The 26,611-nt window shown below is 48.1% G+C and overlaps 2 protein-coding genes across 6 annotated transcripts in view; one reads left to right on the top strand and one right to left on the bottom strand.

Moving 5' to 3' along the window:
* Positions 1–10,764, top strand: part of A2M (alpha-2-macroglobulin) — a 31,419-nt gene extending 20,655 nt beyond the window's left edge. Inside the window, exons 22-36 of the mRNA XM_048294286.1 lie at positions 775–826; positions 1,323–1,406; positions 1,794–1,970; positions 2,442–2,526; positions 3,709–3,865; positions 4,165–4,239; positions 4,520–4,685; positions 5,671–5,894; positions 6,268–6,486; positions 6,846–6,973; positions 7,323–7,413; positions 8,679–8,747; positions 9,145–9,247; positions 9,817–9,858; positions 10,619–10,764. Of these exons, the coding sequence (XP_048150243.1) occupies positions 775–826; positions 1,323–1,406; positions 1,794–1,970; positions 2,442–2,526; positions 3,709–3,865; positions 4,165–4,239; positions 4,520–4,685; positions 5,671–5,894; positions 6,268–6,486; positions 6,846–6,973; positions 7,323–7,413; positions 8,679–8,747; positions 9,145–9,247; positions 9,817–9,858; positions 10,619–10,644 (1,698 nt within the window). The 3' untranslated portion in view covers positions 10,645–10,764. The remainder of the gene's footprint in view (positions 1–774; positions 827–1,322; positions 1,407–1,793; positions 1,971–2,441; positions 2,527–3,708; positions 3,866–4,164; positions 4,240–4,519; positions 4,686–5,670; positions 5,895–6,267; positions 6,487–6,845; positions 6,974–7,322; positions 7,414–8,678; positions 8,748–9,144; positions 9,248–9,816; positions 9,859–10,618) is intronic.
* A 965-nt stretch (positions 10,765–11,729) lies between these two features.
* The window catches only part of LOC125321435 (alpha-2-macroglobulin-like), a 37,362-nt gene continuing 22,480 nt past the window's right edge, over positions 11,730–26,611 (bottom strand). For all 5 annotated transcript variants that reach the window (XM_048294283.1, XM_048294282.1, XM_048294281.1 and 2 more), the window contains 16 exons: positions 26,437–26,558; positions 24,004–24,055; positions 23,277–23,360; positions 22,998–23,174; positions 22,028–22,112; positions 21,678–21,834; positions 21,317–21,391; positions 18,996–19,161; positions 17,787–18,010; positions 17,195–17,413; positions 16,708–16,835; positions 16,268–16,358; positions 14,934–15,002; positions 14,434–14,536; positions 13,823–13,864; positions 11,730–12,864 (listed from right to left, as the gene is read on the bottom strand). In XM_048294283.1, the coding sequence (XP_048150240.1) occupies positions 12,839–12,864; positions 13,823–13,864; positions 14,434–14,536; positions 14,934–15,002; positions 16,268–16,358; positions 16,708–16,835; positions 17,195–17,413; positions 17,787–18,010; positions 18,996–19,161; positions 21,317–21,391; positions 21,678–21,834; positions 22,028–22,112; positions 22,998–23,174; positions 23,277–23,360; positions 24,004–24,055; positions 26,437–26,558 (1,820 nt within the window). In that variant the 3' untranslated portion in view covers positions 11,730–12,838. The remainder of the gene's footprint in view (positions 12,865–13,822; positions 13,865–14,433; positions 14,537–14,933; positions 15,003–16,267; positions 16,359–16,707; positions 16,836–17,194; positions 17,414–17,786; positions 18,011–18,995; positions 19,162–21,316; positions 21,392–21,677; positions 21,835–22,027; positions 22,113–22,997; positions 23,175–23,276; positions 23,361–24,003; positions 24,056–26,436; positions 26,559–26,611) is intronic.

The raw sequence follows: 26,611 nt of genomic DNA on the forward strand, positions 1-26,611 counted from the left end.
CGTAGATTGGCACCAGGATGAAGGTGAGGAACTCACAAATGCCTATGGGAATTCGATGACTGTAGAGAAATCCCGTTAAAACTCCACTTGAAAACATGCTGAAATTTTACAGCTTACCCATTTCCTGTGGCAGGAAGTGTTGCTGATGTGATGTGGAACACAAGGAAATACTAAGTGGCAGTATTAGGTATCCTTTATAGGAAATTTTTAGTTTATCGTATACTGAAAGTGGTAATGTGGCAGTTAGGCTCTATGTTCTGAGCTTTCCTCTGTATCATAAAACCCCCTAATGTTTGCCTGCTATGTCATATGCTATCAGTGGTGTCACCAGATACTACAGGGTGCAACATCTTCCCTTGCTATTGTTAACATACACAATTTGTTTCCCTAAAGCATCTGCAGCATTACAATAAATAGCACTGCAGACTTCTCTTCAGCACAGCTCTCACTAATGCTGTAGTCCCTTTGTCACGAGGATGTTAAGTGTATCTCACTGTGAGCAGTAGTTGCAGGTCATCCATTTGGTAGTCCTGCAGTGTTTTCCTCTCCTTTTCCTGTCCTTCCTCCACGTACAACACCAGTCATTTAGGATCACATTTCTTTTATTTGCTTAAATTATTTCAGAGCTCTGTATTTCAGGGAATGTTTGTGACTGCTTCTCCTTCTTCAGTTCCTACACTTTTCACATATCCCTCTGTCCTTATGAGGATTCCTATCTGTATTTCCTGTCTCACTAATTTCTCACCTCTCTTGTTTTCCTTCATCCCATCCAAGCCTGAAGGAGTTGAGAAGGAAACAACCCAGAATTCTGTGCTCTGTGTAAAAGGTAATGCCCACTCTTCCCACACTCTCTATTTGTTCCTGTGTGGTTTGATGGGTGGGATGTTGGAGGCCTGCCTCTATCATATTCTGTGTAGCCTGACATTTTTGGGTAATCAAAACATGCCACATCAGTTGGGAGTTTGAAACATGAGACAGAAGAAAGTCCTAAAGAATTGACCATCCTGCCTAAGCATCAGGGTATGAGCTAGGACAGATTTAGCATGAATGTTTGTATCCCTGCTCACTTGAGTTCTGACACTGGAGTTACAAGTGCTCTTGTTTTCTTGCACGCTCAGGAGAAAGCAGTAGATGCATCTGCAGTGCCTAAAAGTGCCTGGGAGTGGTTTCACGCAGAGATTGTGTTACAGCCAGGGAAATAGGAAGTAACTGAAATCAGGGCATTTCTAATAGGAAGAGTTCCTGTTGTTTCAGTGAGGCCTCTTCCCCTTCCATTAGCCATTTCTTGGAACTGCGCTGAAGTAGTCTTGTTTCTTTCTCAGGAGCGCCTGTGAAAGAGGAGTTTTCCCTGTTGCTACCTGAAAATGTGGTACAAGATTCAGGCAGAGCGTATTTCTCAGTGCTGGGTGAGTTAACAGCCTGACAGAAGAACCATGTGCTGTTTCTGACTCTTTGTGTTGACCTACCTCACAGCTTTTTCTCCTGGTTTCTAGCACAGCTCATTCTTGTCTTTAATCTCTTCTGTCTTGAGCACTTTCCCTTCTGTTTGTGCTATTCCTTTTCCCTTTCTGCATGCCTTTTTTCTCAGTCTTCTCACAATGCCCTAACCTTTCTCTCATTTCCCTCTTTTCTTTTTCTCTGCTGTTCTGTGTTTTGTTCCAGGATCTTTATCAATCTAGATTATTTTATGTTCTTCTCTGACACCTCCTGCATCTGTCATTCAGTAGCTTCCTCTGATTCTGATAGTCAGCCCTAGATATTGTTAACATCCTCTGGTATCTCCTACTCCCCAGGTGACATCATGGGCACTGCCATGCAGAACCTGCACCAGCTCCTCCAGATGCCCTTTGGCTGTGGGGAGCAGAACATGGTCCTGTTTGCACCCAACATCTACGTCCTGGACTACCTGAACAAGACAGGGCAGCTGAGTGAAGAGGTCAAATCCAAGGCCACTGGATACTTAGTGAGCGGTGAGCTGGGACATGGCTTTTGCTTCTGCTTTGGTTTTTTTCTAGGTCCTGCCTGGGATGGGTCTGTCTGTCAGATGCTGGCCAGATGCTGAAAGATGTCTTCTCTCATAGACAAATGGTCTCTGCTCTATGCCTGAGGCGACCCTTTGCTGCTTTTTTCTTTTATTTTCTGTTGCTTAAGCATTACTGTGCCTGATCATTGCAAGCACTTTTCTCATGGGGTGGCAGTACAGTGCATTCATTGTCATTAATAGGTCCTGCCATCCTTTTGTAGAGAGGTAAGTGTTGCTTTTCCTCATGCACTACAAGCAATGCATGGAGCTGAGGAGGTACCAGCACTTCGTATTGGTTAGGATAGGACTGACCTACACCTCTCTCACTTGCATTTGCTGATGGAGATATTTTTCTATTTCCCCATCCCTCAGCAGACTCTTTCTGGCATCTGAATCTTGCCTTATCTTTCTGTTGCAGGTTATCAGAGGCAGCTGAACTACAAGCACCAAGATGGCTCTTACAGTACCTTTGGACAACGTTATGGCCAACCAGGGAATACCTGGTGAGACTTCAATGCCACCTACGCCTCTCCAATATGCTCCTCTTTCTCACCCACACATTTATAATAAATACTGCAGGATAGTAAATAGGAAATGCTGTTGTAGACCAGCAGGTTTTCCAGAGCTGGTGTGGTCCCTATGCTGCTTCCTTTTTAATAAATAGGCTACATCAGCTAGATATATGGCTGAAGTACCTCCTCCCACCAGCAGCTCCAAGGACCATGACAGACAAAAAAGGCAATGGAGATAAATTAGGGAAGAAGGGAGCAGGGATTTATCTGGCTGAAGAAAGCTGAAGAGTTGTAGTGGCAGCTCTTCTAGACTAGCATCTGCTGAGTAGTCTGCTGGAAAAGATGATTCCATATGGAAACATATGAGGAAACACAAGTGGAAAGGTTGATAATCCAAGAGCAGTGCTGAATGGTTTTTTTCAAATGTTTGTATGCTACTAAGCAAAGACAGACTGGAGGAGCATGTGTGTTGCCATTTTGACTTATTGAAAAGTTTTGACTTGCTCCTGTATATCATTGTCATGTGTTTTCAATTTTAAGTAAGGATAAGAATGGAAGAACTCATCACCCTCAGTTTTCTTTTAGTTTCTGAAGTGGCAATTGGCTTTTGACAGCATGCTGTCTTCTTACCACATGCCTGCTTCTTTTCCATAACTGCTTGCAACAACTCTTAACAAAAACTCTTTTAACATGTTCTGCTTTACTTTAAAATTCTAGAGGAGTTCTGGGAAACCCATGAAGCATGGATTTACAGTTTAAGAGTTCTACCAGCAGACCATGAGCTAGTGGGAATTTAGTTATTCTTCCCTGTAATTTTGAGTACTACTGTTATGCATATTTAGCTAATTGGCATGCAATTGCCTACATTTTTTGAAGAGGTTTTTTTAGAGACAGATCAACAATCATTGTCCTTTAAGCTGTAGCATCAACACAAAGGGATCACAGGGTTTTTTGAGCCAAGTGAGAGACAAAAATGACAGACAAAAATCAGGGTGAAAAACAGTTTTTTGACAGAATTTTTTGAGGTAAGGATATAATATATATAAGGTCTGACTAATTGACCCACAGCTCTCCAAGCCTTCTTGCCTGTTTCAGGACAGATGAAGTGCACATGGGCTCTATCAATTGAGATGGGCAACAGGCCTGCTCAGGCCCTTTCTTTCTCCCTTTCAGGCTCACAGCCTTTGTCCTCAAGTCCTTTGCCCAGGCCCGGCATCACATCTTTATAGAGGAGAAGCACATCCAGGATGCATTGAACTGGCTGTCCTACAAACAGAAGGAGAACGGCTGTTTCCAGAGTTCTGGGACACTCCTGAACAATGCTATGAAGGTAACATGTCTCCCTGGTTGTTTCTTTGTGAGGCTAGAACTTGGCCATAAGTCAGATGGGGCCAGTAGAGCTTCCAGAGCACAGAGGCAGATGGGATATTCCCATGCCAATAGCAAACACTGGGGAGGGAGCCACACACCATTCTGTACTTAATGGTGATACCTTCACATCAGCTGCAAGAGGAAGGAGGTGAACTAAAGGTCTGCAATGCAGAATACAGTATGCCCTCTGGAGTGTGAGAAAAGACTGAAGATATGAAGCTAGGTGAGGTCAGCATCTACCTTTGTGTTTCCCTGCAGGGTGGAGTGGACAACGAGGTCACGCTGACTGCCTACATCACTATTGCCTTGCTGGAGATTCCTCTGCCTGTGACCGTATGTGTCTGCATCCTAAGTTGAGCCAGTTGTGCTGTGCCAGTCTATGGCAACACAGAACTGACCAGAATTTGCTCCAGATTGGAAAAATAACTTGGTTGTTGAGCCCTGTGGTATAAGAACTGTCATTTTTGCTATATCTGTGAGACATTGTACCCTACTTGTTTCTAGACCTCCTTCTGGCAGTCCCCTCCTGAAAGTTCAGTAGGTTGATGTGCTTTTAGTAAGGCAAAAACCTAATTTCTCCCCAGCCTTCTAATCGATGGCTTTCTCTCCCCAGCACTCAGTGGTGCGGAATGCTCTGTTCTGCCTGGAAACAGCAGCAAATCAGAAAGAAAACCACGTGTACACCAAGGCACTGCTGGCGTACGCCTTCGCCCTGGCAGGGAACAGGGAGAAGCGGAAGGCATTGCTCGACTCACTTGAGAAGGAAGCTGTGAGCAAGGGTGAGCGTTCCTGGTGGGACACGGCTTTCACCAGCCTTACCTCTTCCCTTGGCAGAATGGCTTTTGTTGGTGGGGCAATGGCTGCAGGAATGGCCCCTGTGCGTAGGGAAAGGTGGAGGGAGAGGAAAGACTTGTGCAAAGGGATTATGTTTTTGAGAAGTCCCTCTCAGTCCTTCTTCTCTGCTCCAAGGCAGCTCCCCAGGAAGCAGCAGGCACCATCCCCTGGGTGCTGAGCTGAAGGGTGGCTCTGCTCCCACCTCTCCTCAGCCCACTCCTCTGGCCACGCCAGGCACTGCTTGGCAAAGGCTTAGCAATGCTCAGGGACGTTCCTTCCTTCCAGGACACGGGCTCAACACAGAACAAAGGTGACTTTGCCCAGCACAAGGCATGTCAGTCAGAGAAGAGATGGGTGTGCTGAGACAGAAGATGAACATACAGGGCATTTTGGAGGCCACAGCACAAACTCTGAGTCTTCTAGGAAAATCAAGTAATCACTTGGAACTAATCAGGTTGAGTCAGGCTGGCCAGAGGGTTTGCCCAAGCAGTGGGTAGTGGAACTGTGAAGGGATTATCCCCCACACCTTTTGCCTTCTCCACCTGCAGGGGACTGGTAAGCCCTGGTCGCATTCTTTGGGCCATTTGGCCTCACAGAGCTTCTCACTGCCCAACGCTGGCATCTCTTCTCACAAAGGGAAGGAGTGGCGTCTTCCTGAGGTCTCTGGTTCCCTGCGGTGCCCAAGCCCAGAAATGTCCATGTGAATGTGGGGTCTAGGACAGAGTGCTGTCTAGGCCTGGGGCTCAGCACTCTCACAGTCATTGTTAAGCTGAAAAATGTGTAAACCTGACCCTTCCCACTTCAGCCTGCATGACAGACACAACCTGGAGGCTCCGTCCTCCCAGCTGGAGCGGCAGCAGATGAAGAAGTGCCTTGCAATACTTAATAGTAATCATTGCTTGTTGTCTCGTCTCGCTGGCTCCTGTGAAGATGGCTCTGTTCACTGGCAGCGGCCTGGGAAGGAGCCAGAGGCTGATCTCCCGTACTATCGCTCCCGAGCTCCCTCTGCGGAAGTGGAGATGACGGCCTACGTGCTCCTGGCTCACCTCACCTCGCAGCCAGCCCCTGCCCAGGAGGAGCTGGCATTTGCATCCCTTATTGCAAAGTGGATCAGCAGTCAGCAGAATCCCAATGGAGGCTTCTCCTCCACCCAGGTGAGCTGCTTCCCTCCGGCCACCATGCACATCCACCTCAGAAGATGGGACGTGTCAGAGAACCAGGTGGGAGCACAGGAAGGTTTGCCAGGAAGGTGGGAACTGTAGTCCTGCAATAGATCCGTGCAGTACCTTCCACGGCGGCCAAGTTCCCAAGAGGCCAAGGGAAGTATGTCAGGTAGTGCCTCTGGGAAGGGAAATATGCTGAAGCTGCTCTTTCCCTCTGTCTTTTCTTCTTAACACTGGAGAAAGTGGGGCTGGAGGGGAGGGTGCCTGTGACAGAAAGGGCAGGCTGCAGGAGGACAGGCTGTAGGAGGACGGGCTGTGGAGAGGCTAATTGCAGCCCCTGAGTGCTGGGACTCATCTCTTTCAGGACACAGTGGTGGCTCTCCAAGCCTTGTCCCTGTATGGAGCTGTCACCTATGCCAAGAGCGGGGCAGCTTCCACGGTGGCCCTGCGATCTGGAGGGGACTTCCAGCAAGAGTTCCAAGTGGATGCCAGCAACCGGCTGCTGCTGCAGCGCGTGCCCCTTCCCCAGGTGCCGGGGCAGTACAGCGTGGAGGTGTCTGGTGAAGGATGCGTCTACCTGCAGGTGAGGGTGGCATCCTGGGAAGGGAGCCCCTTGCCAGGCAGGAGCAGGGAGAGGACAGGATCAGAGAACCATCCAGGCTGGAAAAGACCCTAAGATCATCGAGTCCTCCCACTGAGGTAGAGGAGAGTAAAGAGTAAAGGAGGGAGGGGAGAAGTGGAAGGCTGTGGGTAAAGGGAGAGGAGGAGAAGAAGAGTAGAGGTGTGTGGAAGAGAAAGAGTGGGAGAGAAGGAGGGAAGGCTCTGCAGCGTGGAGGAGCTGTGAGAACGGGAGAAGTGGGGAGGCAGGGTGGGGAGAGGGTCCCCTCTCTCCCACGCTGCGCGTGCACACACGCTCACACAGAGCTGCTGGCTGTCCCCTAGACAAGCCTGAGGTACAACGTGCAGCCCACGCAGGAGGAGGCACCCTTCATGCTTCATGTGTACACAGTCCCAGAGACGTGTGAGGACTCCAAGGCTCACAAGGTCTTGGACATTGGCATAAATGTCAGGTGAGTCTGCATTTTGATCTGAGCTTTCCTGTTGAGCCATGGGAGCTGGGGGAGGTCTGGTTGTCCCCAGGGTGAGCCAGTCTGGGAGAGCAGCACATTCCTGGGAAGGTGGGCAGGAGGCAGCTGTTCTGTGAGGAGAGGCTCTGGAGGAAGGACTTGTCCTGCCGTGTGGGCAGCCCAAGGCTGGGCTAGTGAGAGGCTGCATAGGTGACTAGAAGCACCTGGCACAGCTGGAGAAGAAGGTGCTGGACTGCCAGGACTCAGTGGGGTGCCAAGTGTTACAGAAATGCTGGAAGTGTGCCCAGCTTTGAGTTGATGTGCACTGAATCTTTGTTGCTTGGTTCCTTAGTTACACAGGGGAGCGCAATGGCTCCAACATGGTGATTGTTGATGTGAAGATGCTGTCGGGATTCGTCCCCTTGAAGTCCTCAGTGAGGAAGGTAGGAGCCTGTTTGTCATACAGGCAACGTTGAATCACAGAGTCATTAAGGGTGGAAAAGATCTCCATCTCCAAGCTCTGACCAAATGCCACCATACCCACTTATTACCATATTGCAAAGTGCCCCCTCTACTCTTTTCTTTAACTTTTTCTGGGATTGTGACTCCACCACTTCCCTGTGAAGCCTGTTCCAATGCTTAACCACTCTTTCAGTGAAGCAATTTCTCCCAATATCCAACAGGAATCTCCCCTGCCACAAACTGAGGACATTTCCTCTTGTTCTGTCACTAGTTGCCTGGGAGGAGAGACTAACCCTTGCCTGGCTACAACCTCCTTTCAGGGTGTTGTAGAGAGCAATAAGGTTCCCCCAAGGCTTCTTTTTTTCACACTAAGCAATCTCAGTACCCTCAGCCGCTCCTCATAAGACTTACATTCCAGTCCTTTTCCCAGCTCATTGTCTTTCTTTGTAGTTGCTCCAGTAGCTCAAGGTCTGAAGTCAGGGCTCCAAAACTGAGTGCGGAATTCAACGTGCAGCATCACCAGTGCTGAATACAGAGAGAAAACATCCACTTTCTCAGTTTCGAGACACCTTTCCAATGTCTGTAGCAAAGAACAAAGCTTCAGCTTGATTTTTCACTGTCATTTGCACATTTGACATGTACCGTGTTCTCTTTTCATACATGGCTTAAGGCCAGCGCAAGGGGAGGCAATGTGATCAGTCTAGGAAAAATAGACAAAGTAATTTTTTCTTTAGACTCGTGATGGGGACTTTTATTTTCACTGTGTCCCAACAGCTCCCCATAAACTTTGTTTGTGCATAGTACATTCAAAAATAGTGCTGTTTCCTTTTTTCCTCTGCTGATCTACAAACATCTTCTAGCATTGTAACTCTTTAGGTCTTGGGTAACTGTTTGGGATGCTGAGTAGGTGCCTGAACTGCAAAATAAAGGCTATAATTATGTGGTGCAGAACTAGCAAGCCAGAAGGAGCGTATTTTCATTTAATTGTTCCATCACTGTGCTTGAACCAGTGCTAAGTCTCTTCTGGAGAGGTTCTGGAGGTGGTACTTCTTCAGCCAGGCTGGTGAAGGGGAGGGCTGGAGACCATGCTACTGCTGTGGCACACCAAGGAGGCAGTTCTGTGCTACTTGCTTAGTTCCCTGAGTACTGCAGTATTTCATCCAGAGTACATCCCACCCACAGGGCTGTGCAAGGGGCACAGGGAGACCACCATCAATGCAGTAACATCTTGGTCTTCTTTCTTCAGCTGGAAGGCCACCCCGTTATTGAGCGCACAGAGCTGAATACCAACCATGTTCTACTATACCTGGAAAAGGTGAGGATGGGGCAGAAACACAGGCATTGGGACTTTTGGCTACATAGGGCAAACAATCTGGGACTCAAAACTACCATGGCTCTGACAAGAATGAGACTGAATATTTTACTGTCTTTTTCTGACTACAAACTCTAAGGGCTGCTTCCCTCCCAGCCCTCAGCAGGCATTCCCTGCACCCTGAGCGCAGATCAGGCCCTGCTCTCCCCACCAGCAGAGCCTCCCCCAGGGTGGGGGAAGGTCCCAGGGATTCCCCTTGTCCCTCAGCCAGTCCTTCAGCGCTGTGTCGGGCCAGGCACGGGTGGCCGGGGAGAGCGTGGGGGCCTGGGGTCAGTGCGGAGGCTCAGGGCAGCCCCTGCAGTGCAGAGCCCCCCTGAGCCTCCACTGCTTCCCTTCCCAGCTGGGCAGGGAGACCCTCAGCTTCTCCTTCACGGTGGAGCGGGACATCCCCGTGCAGGGCCTGAAGCCAGCCCAGGTGAAGGTCTATGACTACTACGAGACAGGTGAGTGCCAGTAGTGCCCGTGGGAGCGAGGAGGGGCAGTGGGACACGAGGAGGGGCACAGGAGCTCTGGGGACCTGCAGCTGCCCTGGCCTGGCATGGCCACCCCAGGCCTGCCGGAGCTCTGGGAGCGCAGAGGGGCCGGGGTAGAGCCGTGGGTGCTGGGGGTCCCGTGTTCATTTCTGGCCCCAGAGGGCGGCCGTGCCCGTGCTTCCAGGCAGACCTGCTGCTCCCTGTGCCGCTGCTGTCCTGGCTGCTGTGCCAGGGTGGCAGTGACAGAGCTGTTTGTCCCCACCTCAGCCCAGTGTGCTGGGAGGAGGTGTCTGAGCAGCCCTTGGGTACACTGGAGTGGAGGTGCCTGTGCGGGTGGCTCTGCCTTGCTGCCACTGCCCCCAGACAGGGCTGGGACTGGGGCTGCCCCTACCCCAACTGGGATCTCTGGGGGAAACTGGGGATGGTGGCACCAGCCTGCTCTGGAGGCCTGGGAAAAGCATCTCTCTGGCACCCATCCCTCTGCCAGCAGTGCCAGGGGTCATCTCAGCTCACTCTCTCCCTTCCCTTCTGTTTTCCAGACGAGTTTGCCACACAGGAATACAGTGCTCCCTGCACCACAGGTAGGGTGCACATGATCAACTGAGATACTCCAGCAGGGATTATTGCAGGTTGTCTTCAACTAGAGTCTTTGTAGGCTTTGTGTTTCCTTGGCCTGTGTCTACTCTCAGCATTTATCTGCACTGTGCCTACTGCAGTCCCCATCTCAGTACAGAGATCAAAAGCAATGCTGCCATTCAGCTTCCTCTGTAAGATCAGATACAGCTTTTATTTTTGTTCCCTGGGAATAGCAATCTCAGTGTTACTGACTTCATTTTACAGTGGCAATTGTCTTTTCCTCTTTGCTTGTGTCACTTTATGCAAATAAGATTCAAGTCTCCCTTGGGATGGAACACCACACACAGCCTTTTGTGTCTCTGTCCTTTTTAGGGCCACTTCAGCTATGCTGCAGGCACTGAAAGGTACTGAGGAATTGTCTCCCAAATATCATGGTGCAATATTGATGTTTTTCACATCTCTTTAGCAAGGACCTTTCAAACTCTTCCCCAGGGAAATGAAGTTGCTGAGAAGAGAATGTGTACTAGAATAGCTCATGGAGCTCCAGGATGAATCTGCCTCCCCTCTCTGTAGCATAGATATTTTGAATGTGTCCAGCCATTCCCATTCTGTTATCTGTCTGCAACTGAGCATTTTTAGGTGAAGCAGTTTCCCATAGTTTAACAGGGCTTGAACTCACATAGCCACCAGAACACAGAGATATCCAGGACTCTGGACACCACTCACCAGAATATTTACCTCACTTTGTCCTTTTCCCACCTCCAGTCAAGGCTGAACAAGGAAATTCCTGAAGAATGCATCTTGTCAGAGCCTTGCCTTCTCAGTTTATGTGTCTCTGCCCCTAGAAGATCTTTGACACCTCATAAGCAAAAAGGAAGCAACACTATAAATAAATAAAGTCTTGATTCTCATCAGACGTCTCTGGCTTTGTTTTCTGTTACTGTTACTCTTGTCTCTTCTCCTATCCATAGTTCAGACTGTGTCATGGCCTAAGATTTCCTGGCAAGGTGGTGTTTGGGAACTCCTCAAGAATACCAGAAGGCAGATAGATTTTAGCAGTTGGGAGATTTTTCTCCATACTTGCCAGTTCTCTAAGGAGAGAGGACAGCGTATCGGATCCATTATGCACTGGAAGTTTGTCTCTCTGCCTCTACAGAGGGTGTTTTCTGAAAGATGATCCTTGGGCATAAACTTCTGATCACATACCCCCTTTGATTGCACTGAGAAATCACTGCTGTGAGGTGCGAGGATGGGGTGAACCTGTCCAATCTGATCTTTTGCAGCAGACCAGATAGAAGTGAAGGGAAGACCTGTGGGCTTTCCCATTCTAGCAGCGTCCGCTTGTTTCTAAGCAGCTGAAGTGAAATCAGAGAGGGACTAGGACCTTAACAGTGTCACTCACAGGATTGTTAAGCTGGAGAAGGCTGTAAGGTCAAGTCCTACCATTAACCCAGCACTGCTCAGTCCACTGCTGAACCATGTAGACTTGCATGGGGTTGTTGTGACTCAAGTGTAGGACCTAGCACTTGGCCTCACACCACTGGCCTTGACCCACTGAGCCTTCCTGCCCTCCAGCAGATCAACACTCCCACCCAGCTCAGTGTTTCCTTCAAACTTACTGAGGGTATACTTGATGTCCTCAGGTCATTGATAATTAAACAGGACTGGCCCCAACACTGAGCCCTGGGGAACCCCACCAGTGACCAGCTGAATGGAACTCCATTTGCCACCACTTCCTGGGCCTGGCTATCCAGACAGCTTTTTTATCCATCAAACAGTGCACCTCTACAAGCAATGGGCAGTCAATTTCTCCAGGAGACTGCTGTGGGAAGTCGTGTCAAACCCCAAACACCACAGAAGACAAAGTGACATAATATTAATATCTAGCAAAATAGATGAAGAATTTTATTTGTTCTCAATAATACTGTTTGTACAGGCACACCAAGCCAAAAATTGGATGGAACAGCTAGCTGTGCATACTTTGGATGCACAACACGCCATGATACCTAACAATAAGCATTTCATGAGAATAAACAGTCACATAAGATTTTTTTGCATTCAAAAGTTAAAACCACAAATTCATGAGACAAAATGAAGAAAGGGGGATCATTCCTGGAGGTATCTAAGAGGCCTATAGACAGTTTCATCAAAGCAACTATATGATTTAAATGAATGTATCATTTAAACTAGACTTAGGCAGGTAGGTTAGTGGCAAATGCCATTAGCTTCTCCTTGGTAATCTCCCAGAAGTAGCAGACATGAGATAATGGAAGCTTCCACAGGAAGACCCAAGCTTCAACTGGAGAACAGACCACTGTAAGTTAGCAGCCAAAGGCAGAATGCATGCACACATCCCTCCTGCCCCCAGGCACTCTCTAATCATTGAAGAGGGCAGACTCTGTCTCCTCCCACTCTTCTACAAACAAGAAATAATCCCAGGAGGGGTGTCTACAGGGAAGATCACAGAGGTTGGATTGCATGTAACATTAGTTGATCTTCCAGGCTGCCTAATGGTGGGAGACATGGATAGGCCTTCTGCAGAGACCAGTTCAATTGAGGGTATGGTTTGTAAGCCAGGGGAGAGAAATTGTCCCCAAGAACTACCTGTCCTTCTCCATTGATTAGTCTGCACCTCAGATGATGAGTTCAGAGAACATAACACAGACATAGATACATTAGAAAGGCTGATCTCCACTTAAATCATTCTGTCCTCTTTTTTTTTTTCTTCACTTGTTAGCCTTATTTCCCTGCACACAGGCCTTGTTAGATGGGTTACTCTTTAACCTAAGAAGCCAGGGAGATTAAAGCTGTGACTGAAAGATGAGCAGGAAAAATCAGAATTGGGAACAAAGTGTTCAAAAATCATTGGTGAGTACAGTTAATTTATTTGTAAAGTTCACTTTCCATTCCTTGCAGACATTATTCATCTGTCACACTGTGGTGGTGGTGGTGAGGCAGGCGGGTTCCAGCATCTGGGAGTGTTCTTCAATCATTTCCCTGGTTTACTTCCTCTGCAAAGATGAAAGAAGATGGAAGGGAACAGGACTTTATCTGCATGTTAACAGAACTGGGGAAAAGTAGCCTAAAATCTAAGGTCTTCCAATGAGTCTCACACTGGACAACCAGACCATGCCAAAATACCCTTTGGACATGTTTTACTGTCCACTCAATATCTTAGGACTTGTGCACATTTTTCTATGAAGGGAGGCTGTAGGTCCAGAATCAGCAGAAAACAGTTGTAGCTATGGACACAGCCCAGGTTAACAAGCAGTATGGAACAGAAGTGTGGTAGTTCAGACTCTTCCCAGACATCAGATAAAAACATGAAAGGAGATAGATACCACCATTTACCACCAGCAAGGGGCAAAGCTTTTGCCTTCTCCAAGTCCAAATCACTTTGTTCTCAGATGTCACAGTCAGGCCCTGTGAAAAACAATTTCCCAGGAACTCTGCTTTCCAGAAGCTTCCATACTCCAAACACCTGAAACTGGGCAACTAATGGAAAGCAAGACCTGCCAGTTTTCATATTGCAGGACTCCATAAAGGACAGGAGAAATAACCTTGGTCAGAGATTTTACAGAAGCTCCTAAATTACCTGTTCTCCTAAGCCAAACACACTTGGTCTTGCATTGCAGAGAATCCCCCAAAGTATTTCTGTCCTGCAGCCAGCTCAGACTCCAAATCAAGACTGAGGGCTGGCTGCCCAGGGTCATGAGGCACAGCTGCCTCCTGAGAGACCCTGGGGCAGTGGGAACCTGAGAAGGAAGGAAGACTTCCTCCAGACAGTAGCTACCAGAGGCAAACTTGCCATCTCTGTAACTCCCATGCTCTCAGTTTTATATGCAAGATCTGCGCATGTAAGTTGGGCCAATCTCATCCAAATTAAAACAGGAAGAGACAAGTGCTGGCTGGAAGACCAAGAATGTAATGAAGAAGATGTAGAGAGCAGTGAAGGAAGCAGTACCCTACCTGTGGTGCAGGGAGCACTGTATTCCTGTGTGGCAAACTCGTCTGGAAAACAGAAGGGAAGGGAGAGAGTGAGCTGAGATGACCCCTGGCACTGCTGGCAGAGGGATGGGTGCCAGAGAGATGCTTTTCCCAGGCCTCCAGAGCAGGCTGGTGCCACCATCCCCAGTTTCCCCCAGAGATCCCAGTTGGGGTAGGGGCAGCCCCAGTCCCAGCCCTGTCTGGGGGCAGTGGCAGCAAGGCAGAGCCACCCGCACAGGCACCTCCACTCCAGTGTACCCAAGGGCTGCTCAGACACCTCCTCCCAGCACACTGGGCTGAGGTGAGGACAAACAGCTCTGTCACTGCCACCCTGGCACAGCAGCCAGGACAGCAGCGGCACAGGGAGCAGCAGGTCTGCCTGGAAGCACGGGCACGGCCGCCCTCTGGGGCCAGAAATGAACACGGGACCCCCAGCACCCACGGCTCTACCCCGGCCCCTCTGCGCTCCCAGAGCTCCGGCAGGCCTGGGGTGGCCATGCCAGGCCAGGGCAGCTGCAGGTCCCCAGAGCTCCTGTGCCCCTCCTCGTGTCCCACTGCCCCTCCTCGCTCCCACGGGCACTACTGGCACTCACCTGTCTCGTAGTAGTCATAGACCTTCACCTGGGCTGGCTTCAGGCCCTGCACGGGGATGTCCCGCTCCACCGTGAAGGAGAAGCTGAGGGTCTCCCTGCCCAGCTGGGAAGGGAAGCAGTGGAGGCTCAGGGGGGCTCTGCACTGCAGGGGCTGCCCTGAGCCTCCGCACTGACCCCAGGCCCCCACGCTCTCCCCGGCCACCCGTGCCTGGCCCGACACAGCGCTGAAGGACTGGCTGAGGGACAAGGGGAATCCCTGGGACCTTCCCCCACCCTGGGGGAGGCTCTGCTGGTGGGGAGAGCAGGGCCTGATCTGCGCTCAGGGTGCAGGGAATGCCTGCTGAGGGCTGGGAGGGAAGCAGCCCTTAGAGTTTGTAGTCAGAAAAAGACAGTAAAATATTCAGTCTCATTCTTGTCAGAGCCATGGTAGTTTTGAGTCCCAGATTGTTTGCCCTATGTAGCCAAAAGTCCCAATGCCTGTGTTTCTGCCCCATCCTCACCTTTTCCAGGTATAGTAGAACATGGTTGGTATTCAGCTCTGTGCGCTCAATAACGGGGTGGCCTTCCAGCTGAAGAAAGAAGACCAAGATGTTACTGCATTGATGGTGGTCTCCCTGTGCCCCTTGCACAGCCCTGTGGGTGGGATGTACTCTGGATGAAATACTGCAGTACTCAGGGAACTAAGCAAGTAGCACAGAACTGCCTCCTTGGTGTGCCACAGCAGTAGCATGGTCTCCAGCCCTCCCCTTCACCAGCCTGGCTGAAGAAGTACCACCTCCAGAACCTCTCCAGAAGAGACTTAGCACTGGTTCAAGCACAGTGATGGAACAATTAAATGAAAATACGCTCCTTCTGGCTTGCTAGTTCTGCACCACATAATTATAGCCTTTATTTTGCAGTTCAGGCACCTACTCAGCATCCCAAACAGTTACCCAAGACCTAAAGAGTTACAATGCTAGAAGATGTTTGTAGATCAGCAGAGGAAAAAAGGAAACAGCACTATTTTTGAATGTACTATGCACAAACAAAGTTTATGGGGAGCTGTTGGGACACAGTGAAAATAAAAGTCCCCATCACGAGTCTAAAGAAAAAATTACTTTGTCTATTTTTCCTAGACTGATCACATTGCCTCCCCTTGCGCTGGCCTTAAGCCATGTATGAAAAGAGAACACGGTACATGTCAAATGTGCAAATGACAGTGAAAAATCAAGCTGAAGCTTTGTTCTTTGCTACAGACATTGGAAAGGTGTCTCGAAACTGAGAAAGTGGATGTTTTCTCTCTGTATTCAGCACTGGTGATGCTGCACGTTGAATTCCGCACTCAGTTTTGGAGCCCTGACTTCAGACCTTGAGCTACTGGAGCAACTACAAAGAAAGACAATGAGCTGGGAAAAGGACTGGAATGTAAGTCTTATGAGGAGCGGCTGAGGGTACTGAGATTGCTTAGTGTGAAAAAAAGAAGCCTTGGGGGAACCTTATTGCTCTCTACAACACCCTGAAAGGAGGTTGTAGCCAGGCAAGGGTTAGTCTCTCCTCCCAGGCAACTAGTGACAGAACAAGAGGAAATGTCCTCAGTTTGTGGCAGGGGAGATTCCTGTTGGATATTGGGAGAAATTGCTTCACTGAAAGAGTGGTTAAGCATTGGAACAGGCTTCACAGGGAAGTGGTGGAGTCACAATCCCAGAAAAAGTTAAAGAAAAGAGTAGAGGGGGCACTTTGCAATATGGTAATAAGTGGGTATGGTGGCATTTGGTCAGAGCTTGGAGATGGAGATCTTTTCCACCCTTAATGACTCTGTGATTCAACGTTGCCTGTATGACAAACAGGCTCCTACCTTCCTCACTGAGGACTTCAAGGGGACGAATCCCGACAGCATCTTCACATCAACAATCACCATGTTGGAGCCATTGCGCTCCCCTGTGTAACTAAGGAACCAAGCAACAAAGATTCAGTGCACATCAACTCAAAGCTGGGCACACTTCCAGCATTTCTGTAACACTTGGCACCCCACTGAGTCCTGGCAGTCCAGCACCTTCTTCTCCAGCTGTGCCAGGTGCTTCTAGTCACCTATGCAGCCTCTCACTAGCCCAGCCTTGGGCTGCCCACACGGCAGGACAAGTCCTTCCTCCAGAGCCTCTCCTCACAGAACAGCTGCCTCCTGCCCACCTTCCCAGGAATGTGCTGCTCTCCCAGACTGGCTCACCCTGGGGACAACCAGACCTCCCCCAGCTCCCATGGCTCAACAGGAAAGCTCAGATCAAAATGCAGACTCACCTGACATTTATGCCAATGTCCAAGACCTTGTGAGCCTTGGAGTCCTCACACGTCTCTGGGACTGTGTACACATGAAGCATGAAGGGTGCCTCCTCCTGCGTGGGCTGCACGTTGTACCTCAGGCTTGTCTAGGGGACAGCCAGCAGCTCTGTGTGAGCGTGTGTGCACGCGCAGCGTGGGAGAGAGGGGACCCTCTCCCCACCCTGCCTCCCCACTTCTCCCGTTCTCACAGCTCCTCCACGCTGCAGAGCCTTCCCTCCTTCTCTCCCACTCTTTCTCTTCCACACACCTCTACTCTTCTTCTCCTCCTCTCCCTTTACCCACAGCCTTCCACTTCTCCCCTCCCTCCTTTACTCTTTACTCTCCTCTACCTCAGTGGGAGGACTCGATGATCTTAGGGTCTTTTCCAGCCTGGATGGTTCTCTGATCCTGTCCTCTCCCTGCTCCTGCCTGGCAAGGGGCTCCCTTCCCAGGATGCCACCCTCACCTGCAGGTAGACGCATCCTTCACCAGACACCTCCACGCTGTACTGCCCCGGCACCTGGGGAAGGGGCACGCGCTGCAGCAGCAGCCGGTTGCTGGCATCCACTTGGAACTCTTGCTGGAAGTCCCCTCCAGATCGCAGGGCCACCGTGGAAGCTGCCCCGCTCTTGGCATAGGTGACAGCTCCATACAGGGACAAGGCTTGGAGAGCCACCACTGTGTCCTGAAAGAGATGAGTCCCAGCACTCAGGGGCTGCAATTAGCCTCTCCACAGCCCGTCCTCCTACAGCCTGTCCTCCTGCAGCCTGCCCTTTCTGTCACAGGCACCCTCCCCTCCAGCCCCACTTTCTCCAGTGTTAAGAAGAAAAGACAGAGGGAAAGAGCAGCTTCAGCATATTTCCCTTCCCAGAGGCACTACCTGACATACTTCCCTTGGCCTCTTGGGAACTTGGCCGCCGTGGAAGGTACTGCACGGATCTATTGCAGGACTACAGTTCCCACCTTCCTGGCAAACCTTCCTGTGCTCCCACCTGGTTCTCTGACACGTCCCATCTTCTGAGGTGGATGTGCATGGTGGCCGGAGGGAAGCAGCTCACCTGGGTGGAGGAGAAGCCTCCATTGGGATTCTGCTGACTGCTGATCCACTTTGCAATAAGGGATGCAAATGCCAGCTCCTCCTGGGCAGGGGCTGGCTGCGAGGTGAGGTGAGCCAGGAGCACGTAGGCCGTCATCTCCACTTCCGCAGAGGGAGCTCGGGAGCGATAGTACGGGAGATCAGCCTCTGGCTCCTTCCCAGGCCGCTGCCAGTGAACAGAGCCATCTTCACAGGAGCCAGCGAGACGAGACAACAAGCAATGATTACTATTAAGTATTGCAAGGCACTTCTTCATCTGCTGCCGCTCCAGCTGGGAGGACGGAGCCTCCAGGTTGTGTCTGTCATGCAGGCTGAAGTGGGAAGGGTCAGGTTTACACATTTTTCAGCTTAACAATGACTGTGAGAGTGCTGAGCCCCAGGCCTAGACAGCACTCTGTCCTAGACCCCACATTCACATGGACATTTCTGGGCTTGGGCACCGCAGGGAACCAGAGACCTCAGGAAGACGCCACTCCTTCCCTTTGTGAGAAGAGATGCCAGCGTTGGGCAGTGAGAAGCTCTGTGAGGCCAAATGGCCCAAAGAATGCGACCAGGGCTTACCAGTCCCCTGCAGGTGGAGAAGGCAAAAGGTGTGGGGGATAATCCCTTCACAGTTCCACTACCCACTGCTTGGGCAAACCCTCTGGCCAGCCTGACTCAACCTGATTAGTTCCAAGTGATTACTTGATTTTCCTAGAAGACTCAGAGTTTGTGCTGTGGCCTCCAAAATGCCCTGTATGTTCATCTTCTGTCTCAGCACACCCATCTCTTCTCTGACTGACATGCCTTGTGCTGGGCAAAGTCACCTTTGTTCTGTGTTGAGCCCGTGTCCTGGAAGGAAGGAACGTCCCTGAGCATTGCTAAGCCTTTGCCAAGCAGTGCCTGGCGTGGCCAGAGGAGTGGGCTGAGGAGAGGTGGGAGCAGAGCCACCCTTCAGCTCAGCACCCAGGGGATGGTGCCTGCTGCTTCCTGGGGAGCTGCCTTGGAGCAGAGAAGAAGGACTGAGAGGGACTTCTCAAAAACATAATCCCTTTGCACAAGTCTTTCCTCTCCCTCCACCTTTCCCTACGCACAGGGGCCATTCCTGCAGCCATTGCCCCACCAACAAAAGCCATTCTGCCAAGGGAAGAGGTAAGGCTGGTGAAAGCCGTGTCCCACCAGGAACGCTCACCCTTGCTCACAGCTTCCTTCTCAAGTGAGTCGAGCAATGCCTTCCGCTTCTCCCTGTTCCCTGCCAGGGCGAAGGCGTACGCCAGCAGTGCCTTGGTGTACACGTGGTTTTCTTTCTGATTTGCTGCTGTTTCCAGGCAGAACAGAGCATTCCGCACCACTGAATGCTGGAAGGAGAGAGAGACTGAACTGGAGGTGGGCTTACTGACGTCCATCTTAGAACACCAGGAATAGGGGTGGTACCTGTGGACCCTTAGTATCCCCACTTTCTGGCCTACCAAAGATTTTACCATTGTGTATCCCTTACCTCCAGGCCTAATAATTCCTAGAACAAATGGGCAGCCAAAGGCTGTTCCTTATTTTGAATCTACTTTTCTTTAATATGTCTTGATGTAATGGTTTTTCCTAGTTTGATTTAAAGACTGTGAAGACAGGGCTCCAATCCTTCTTCCTCAAGAAGAATTACTGGCCTGATTGTGTCTGGGGTGAGAGGAGTGGTGTGAAATACTTCCTTGCTTTAGGTGTACAGAATAATTGCTTTCCTCCTCCTACTCTCATCCCGAGACTCTTCTGTGCTTTTACCCTCTGCTCTATCCTTTCATTTTTTTTGGTTACCCTTTTCCAGGGCGTTTTGAAAAAATTTCACTTGATGGAAGTAATGTAGTTTCTAGTTTGATGGTGATCTCTGTCTCTGCACAAGAAAAAGTGTGGGTTTCTTTGTATTTTGTAGAGTATTTTTTGTGATGTTAACATTAACAATGCATCTATTGGTTTAAGAGTGCAATCACTACAGCAAAGTAAAATGTAGCTACTTTACACAATGTTATGACTAACAGACACTGTTACCCTATGACCTTTCAGCAAGACACATGACTACTCCTCACTTGTGATGGAAAAGCTTCTATAAAACTGAAAAAGTAGCTCTGCAGGGAGACCATGCCATGACCTGAAAGCTAACAGCATATTTACAGCTTAATAAAGTGTCTAGAAGGAAAAGACATATTTTTCTGTTGCTTTGTACTTTGACTTTCACTGTGTGTCTACTGGAAGATGAAATCTTTTGTGATCCCTTTTGGAGAAGCAGTTCAGCTGGTTTTAAGAAAGCAAAGAATAAAACCAAAATTGGTTGTGTCTATGCCTACTACTGTTTGTAAAGTAAGTATTGGGGAGTCCAGTCTAATGACAGGATGTGACAGTAGACACACATGCTGAGGACAGTGCTATTAAGGTTTTTATGAGGGTCTAATATGGCTTATTTTACTTGTAGAAATACTCTGTATGAGCCTTAATTGCTTAAGGGCTGTGCTAATCTTAGTTCATAGAGCTTAACTTGAAATGCACCCATTCTCCATGCAGATTGTGACAAACCCTTTCCTTCACATTCAGAGGAAGTTTTAGACTCAGACAGGGAGCTGGAAAACATCCTCATTATCCAATATGGTTCTGCCTGAGAGCTTGGCTTCTAAATAAAGCACATAACAAAGAAAGAATACTCTTCTGGTGAAGTTAGTGTCATCCATGTCACCTTACTGACAAAATAATTCCTTCTGCTGGTTCTTGCTACACAGGAGAAAACTTTAGACACAAAACATTCCCTACCACATTTGGAGCAGAGGGACTGCAACAGCCTGGCAACCACACTGGCTCAGCAGTCCTGCTGTGATTCATAACCCAATTTTACCTGCACCACCACCTTGTCTCAAAGTCAGGGGATCAGAATGACCAAACCCACACTGCTCTTAAGTAGGCCTCAGGTTTTTCACAGAGTGCCATGATGGTATTCCCTATACCTATACTTTATTACCTATAGGTATACCTTATTATTCAAGGATTAAGGATGGGGATTTCCCATAAAACCATCTAGAAGAAGCAAAGAAAATGAGAATGAATGCCTGAGGGTGCCATGCTTTTTTACTGACCTGTGGTGTTGTGTCTGCACAATAGGCCCAAGAGTGGTTTAACAGGATTGTACTATTCTAAGAAACAAAACGAGATTTCTGTAGGTGTAGAAAACCTATTTGTCTCACTTCAGAGAATTAAATATTATTTAACTCACTGTCAATCCAAGCTGTATGGAGCAAATCCATTATCATCCACAAAAGAACTCAGAAAAATATCAAGTGAAATGTGTATACAGGAGACAGGATTAGACAGGGGACAAAAACTGAAGAAAAAGTTAGTTCAGTCTAGGCTTAAATGGAAAGACTACTCAGACAAGATTTCTTCTTTCCAGAGGTAAAGGGACCTGCTAATCTGGGCATTGGGACACTGGTAGGGCAGGTTAGTACCATCTGTGGCTCAGGCTAGGGTGCAGACACGTACGGTTACAGGCAGAGGAATCTCCAGCAGTGCAATAGTGATGTAGGCTGCCAGTGTGACCTCGTCATTCACTCCACCCTGCAGGGAAGCACAAAGGTACTTGTTGATCCCACACAACATTGGCTTCTCCCTGTGCTACTTATCTGCATTCTTCAGGGGCAAATTCTTCTTGGCCTCCTTTTCATGCTAGGTCCTTCAGAAAAGGCTGCTGACTTCTTCCCGCTTCTGTGATAACTCACATATATAACTCCTCACTCTTTCCTAACCCCCAAGTGCTGAAATAACTCTGTTGATCCCAGAGTGGCCAAGTTGCCAAGCTCCAGCCTGACAAAGCCCATGTGGAGCCAACCAGGAGACACGTTACCTTCATAGCATTATTCAGGAGCGCCCCAGAACTGCGGAAACAGCCATTTTCCTTCTGCTTTTGACTAAGCCAGATCAAAGCATCCTGGATGTGCTTCTCCTCTATGAAGATGTGATGCCGGGCCTGGGCAAAGGACTTGAGGACAAAGGCTGTGAGCCTGAAAGTGATAGAGGGAACCAAGACATCCTGAGTAGGCCCTCTACCCATCAGAGGTCATAGGGCCCATATAACTTCATCTCCACCTCCATTTCAAACTCCACAATGACCAAGCACTGAGAGAACAAGAGAACACTGAGGAATGAGAGGGCATGAAAAGCAGAAACAAAAAGCCAGTGGTGCTGAGGTCTTACCAGGTATTTCCAACTTTCCCGTAACGTGGCCCAAAGGTGCTATAAGAACCATCCCAGTGTTTGTACTTCAATTGCCTTTGATACCCTGAAATGGAGAGTGAAAAAATATTTCAGTTGCCGCAGTGGTTTTCAAGCAGCCATGCAAAGGAAATGTAGGAGACATTTGGAACACAGTGTGCCCCTTAACTATTGGCACAAGTGTGAGCTATGCCCCTCAGTATTACAAAGGAAGTTCAGGCAAATACTGGCTCTGAATATCTCTATTCTTTTGCTCTTCTTCTCACCAAAACCACCAGGAAACTGGGTAGCTGTGGTCATTGCTGCTCTCTGCCCAAGACTTCATGAGGAGAGGTAATGCATCCCAGACTTGAAAGAAATGAGAGAATGGTTCCCAGAGGAGAACTGATTAAAAATGTGAGTCCTACACAGGATATGAATGCAGAAAACAGGATCATTTTCTTTGGAGGAAGTGCAATTCTCCTGCAAAAATAACCGAGTCACAACAGCCCCTTGCTAGTCAGGAGATGCCCACTGTGTGCGCACGTACTGGTGTTGTGCCTGTCATCACGCCCTAGCTAATGTGGTAAAATTCTGCCCTGGTCAAAGATGAGCAATACTTTCTACATCTCAATACTAAGGAGAATTCAACATCTACATAAGCAGCTGCCATGATTAATGGTTATAGTCTGATTTATGTGTTTCATATAGTCCTTTTCTCATGGAAAGAAATCCTGAGTTATTGCCAGCCCTGGACTTTTTCTGTGTTCCTCTTTGGATGCTGTTGTCTCTCACCCTGTACCTCCAACTGAGCATCGGATTCCTTCTCACAGATACTGCATTGTATACCCCTAACCTGCCAGTATCCTGTTCCTTTCTAGAGACAGCCTCCAACAGATCATCCAGGCCAGTGACCAACCGTGTCCTTATTCAGTAGCCAAGGGAGGGGATGAACAGAAAGGCAAAAGCTCACCGCTCACTAAGTATCCAGTGGCCTTGGATTTGACCTCTTCACTCAGCTGCCCTGTCTTGTTCAGGTAGTCCAGGACGTAGATGTTGGGTGCAAACAGGACCATGTTCTGCTCCCCACAGCCAAAGGGCATCTGGAGGAGCTGGTGTAGGTTCTGCATGGCAGTGCCCATGATGTCACCTGGGGAATGGGACAATTCACAGTGTAAATTTGCCATTAGACTGAGCACAGCCTGGAGGGCTGTGACACTAGCATGTGACACTTTGAGGAGGTTTCATTTACCTAGCACTGAGAAATATGCTCTGGCTGAGCCATCCACCACAGTTGTTGGGAGAGCCAAGGAGACTGTGTCTGACACTGACTTTTCTGGGATAAAAAGCAGATTAATTTGATTACAATTCCAGATGTATCTACATGCACAAGCAGCAACTATCCCTGGGTGAGACACCATCTCCTGAAGAGGGGTTTCCTGACTTCAACAAATCCATTCATCTGCAATTTTGTTGACCAAGTTTCCCATCCTGCAAATTTTGTGTTGGGCCTGCAATACCCTTACACACAGGTTGTCATGGACTTCTATACGGCATCATCAACCAGCCTTGACTGACAAATACACTTTTTCCATCCTATTTTTATGGCCTTTTCTGCTTTGGTGGGCACACCTGTCTTACTGCAGAGTCTGGTTTGTGATTTTACACCTGTTACATGAAAGGCATTAGAGATAACCTTATTAAATCCCAGGTATTCTCTCCCTGCAGTGACCTGGCCAGCCTAATTTCCTAAAAGATATGCTTCTCTCTCTCTAATTGTAGACACTATTACATCCTCAGCTTTTCTCCTCCAGGAAGAATTGTGTTCACTAATAGCTGGATATGCATCTAGTTTGTTCAGTTTTATCAGATCCCTACACCTTTCTTCTCAGAGTGGAGCACTCACAAACCTTTTCTTCTTCCTTTGTCTTTAGTTTCTACCTCAGCAAAGAAAGTCTTTGGAAACAAATGGCTCTTACCAGATGCACAGAGCACAGAGTTGTACGTGGTTTCCACCTCAGTCCCTTCCGGCTTGGGGAAGAAGGCAAGAGAGAAAAAAGCAAAAAGTGAAGAAACAACAGCAACAGAGGAAAAGAAATATCAAAAGGGAAAGTAAAAGGGACTCTTTGAAAATTGCCTAGAAAGTTTTCTCCTCCATGTGCTAAACTGAGGATAATTGAGGACTGTAACATCCTGGCTAATTACAAGTATGAAATGTAATATATTTTCTTTTCTTTCTTATTACTGAGAGACGCCCTGCATCTTCACAGGGCAAGATGGAGATAACATGCAAGGTGATGTTATCAACAGAGCCATGGCACCCTGCCATCCAAGGTGCCTCCCACTGTGGCCCAGCCTGGCAGAGCTCTCCAGGCTGTGGTGAAGGCTGAGTGCCTGGCACACTGGGAGGATATGTATGCAAGAACTTTGGCTGGTGGCAGCTAGAGCACTCCAAAGCACCACAAGTGACATGTTAAAACAACCAGAATTTAAATACATGCCACAGTCAACTCGTTAATAGTTTCTAGTCTAGTCTTTGAAGTTAGAAAAGAACACCGCTTTTCTGGTGAAATGGGTGAAAATATTTTGCAGGAAACTCAGGAATCAAATGTTTACTAGGAAACATTTTTTTGTCATAGTATATTTTAGTGAGCTCCCTGCATCAATTTTTTAACCTCTAAATAGGAGAGTTCCCAGTGTTTCCTTATTGGTTTCTGGCTTTTGCCAGCTGATATTTTTTCCCAGCATGTAAACAATGGTGTTATTGTCTTCACTTTCTCACGCAGTCAGAACATATTGTCTCTCATTCTTCAGTATGAAAAGACAGAAAAGTATTAAAAGACCAGGGGAAAAAAAAAGAAAAAAGAAAAAAAAAAAGCTTTTTGGATAAACTGTGATAGAGCAAAATGCTTCTGTTTGAAAAGGCACCTTCTTGTTTGTTTCAGTATGCCATTCTGATGTGCAACTAAATGAGAAATCCATTGTTTTGTTTGATTTTGAACATTTCAACAGGCAATTAAAAGTTACAAACTGTGATTATTTGAAAGATTTTCTTTGATGAGAAATTCCTGGGTGAAAAAAAAAAAAAAATCCATTTCCCCAAAGACCTCTCGGTGAGGCTTGGTTTCTGGAGGGGCAAGAAGATGCCCTGGGGCCTCTGGCACACTCACTTCTCTCTCTCTGGGATGCACTGCCTGCTGCAGGGAATATTGTCATCCCTGTGCTCATGACAATGCAGCTTCACCCCAAGCCTGTTACACTGTATCCATCCCTGTTAATTAATTGTTCAGCCTTGGATGCTAATCTCCAATTCCATCCCGTCAGGGCTTGCTGTAGATTAATTACCACATTACAATAACAGGATAGGATGAGCAATCTCTCAGACACCCTGCCAGAAGTAACTCTAATACTTTTTCAGTAATTTACATTCCCCTGCCATCTGGGAGAAAAGACTTTACAGTGCTCTATCTTCCTGTATCTTCAAAGAACAAAACAGTTTTTTCCTGAAGGCGTACACAAATTTGGAAAATTTCCTGAAATGTTAAACAGTTGTTCATGTATTATACATTCAAATCCATTTGTAAATAATTAAAAAAAAAAAAAAACCTAGCAGATAGGATGGTTGTTCTGTCATTACATTCAGGTTAGCAAAACATTTCCTGAAGCAAAATATATCCTAGTTCTGCCTTACTGAAAACTGGAATGTCTGTCATGTAAGGAGGACTTACTATTATATAGATTTCCCTATACAACAAGCTGGTACTTTTTGTTTGCCAATAGCTTCCAGAAGACTTATACTGTGGGTTAATTTTATGACTGGCAACTTACCATGTGAAAAACTATGTTTTTATCATGGCAAAACACTGCTTAAGGAAAGAAGTGTACAAAAGAATGGAAAAATAAAAGGTTAGTTACACTGTTTGGATCATTCTTCAAAGTGTAATAAAACCAATTCAAAACAGTGATGGTAGTTTTGCTTAGAAATATCTGTAGGTTGTGATGACTGTTCCAGAGTACTGGCCATGGGCTGGAGGAGAAGTATAAGCTTTCTGTCTAGTGTTCTATTCACAACCTATCCCTGTGATTTACTAGAGGCAAACCCAAGGATTTCTCATTTATCTCTGATATGAGGTGTCTCAGAAAAACCTGTCATTATTGCCTGCCTTATTATTCCTGTCCCTCTATGTAATGTAAGACCCTGCTTTGACTGTGAGATGGCAACATTATGAGTTATGGGCTCTATTGGCCTGTGTCAGATTTATCAGTGCTTCTTTTGTAAAAGCTTGCAGAATAAGAGTCCCACAAGCCGTTATTGCTGCTCTCACGGCTAAACCAGAAAACCTCTATCACACACAGCTATTGCTCTTACTATTGCTACTTCTCTGTGCCACCAAAATTAGCAGCCCACGTACCTCCACCAGCAGCTGTCTGATGACTGTGTCCTTCCGCCCTTTCTCAGGGGTCTCCACAATGGAGTTCCCGCAGGGCTGCTGGTTCTGTAGGGCCTCAGTGGTCACTGAGAACTCCACCTGCCCTGGAGGAAACAGGGGTCAGTCAGTCCTGCCAGGTAGAGCCAAGGAAATACAG

This window comes from Corvus hawaiiensis, chromosome 2 (assembly GCF_020740725.1).
Source record: "Corvus hawaiiensis isolate bCorHaw1 chromosome 2, bCorHaw1.pri.cur, whole genome shotgun sequence".
NCBI lineage: Eukaryota > Metazoa > Chordata > Aves > Passeriformes > Corvidae > Corvus > Corvus hawaiiensis.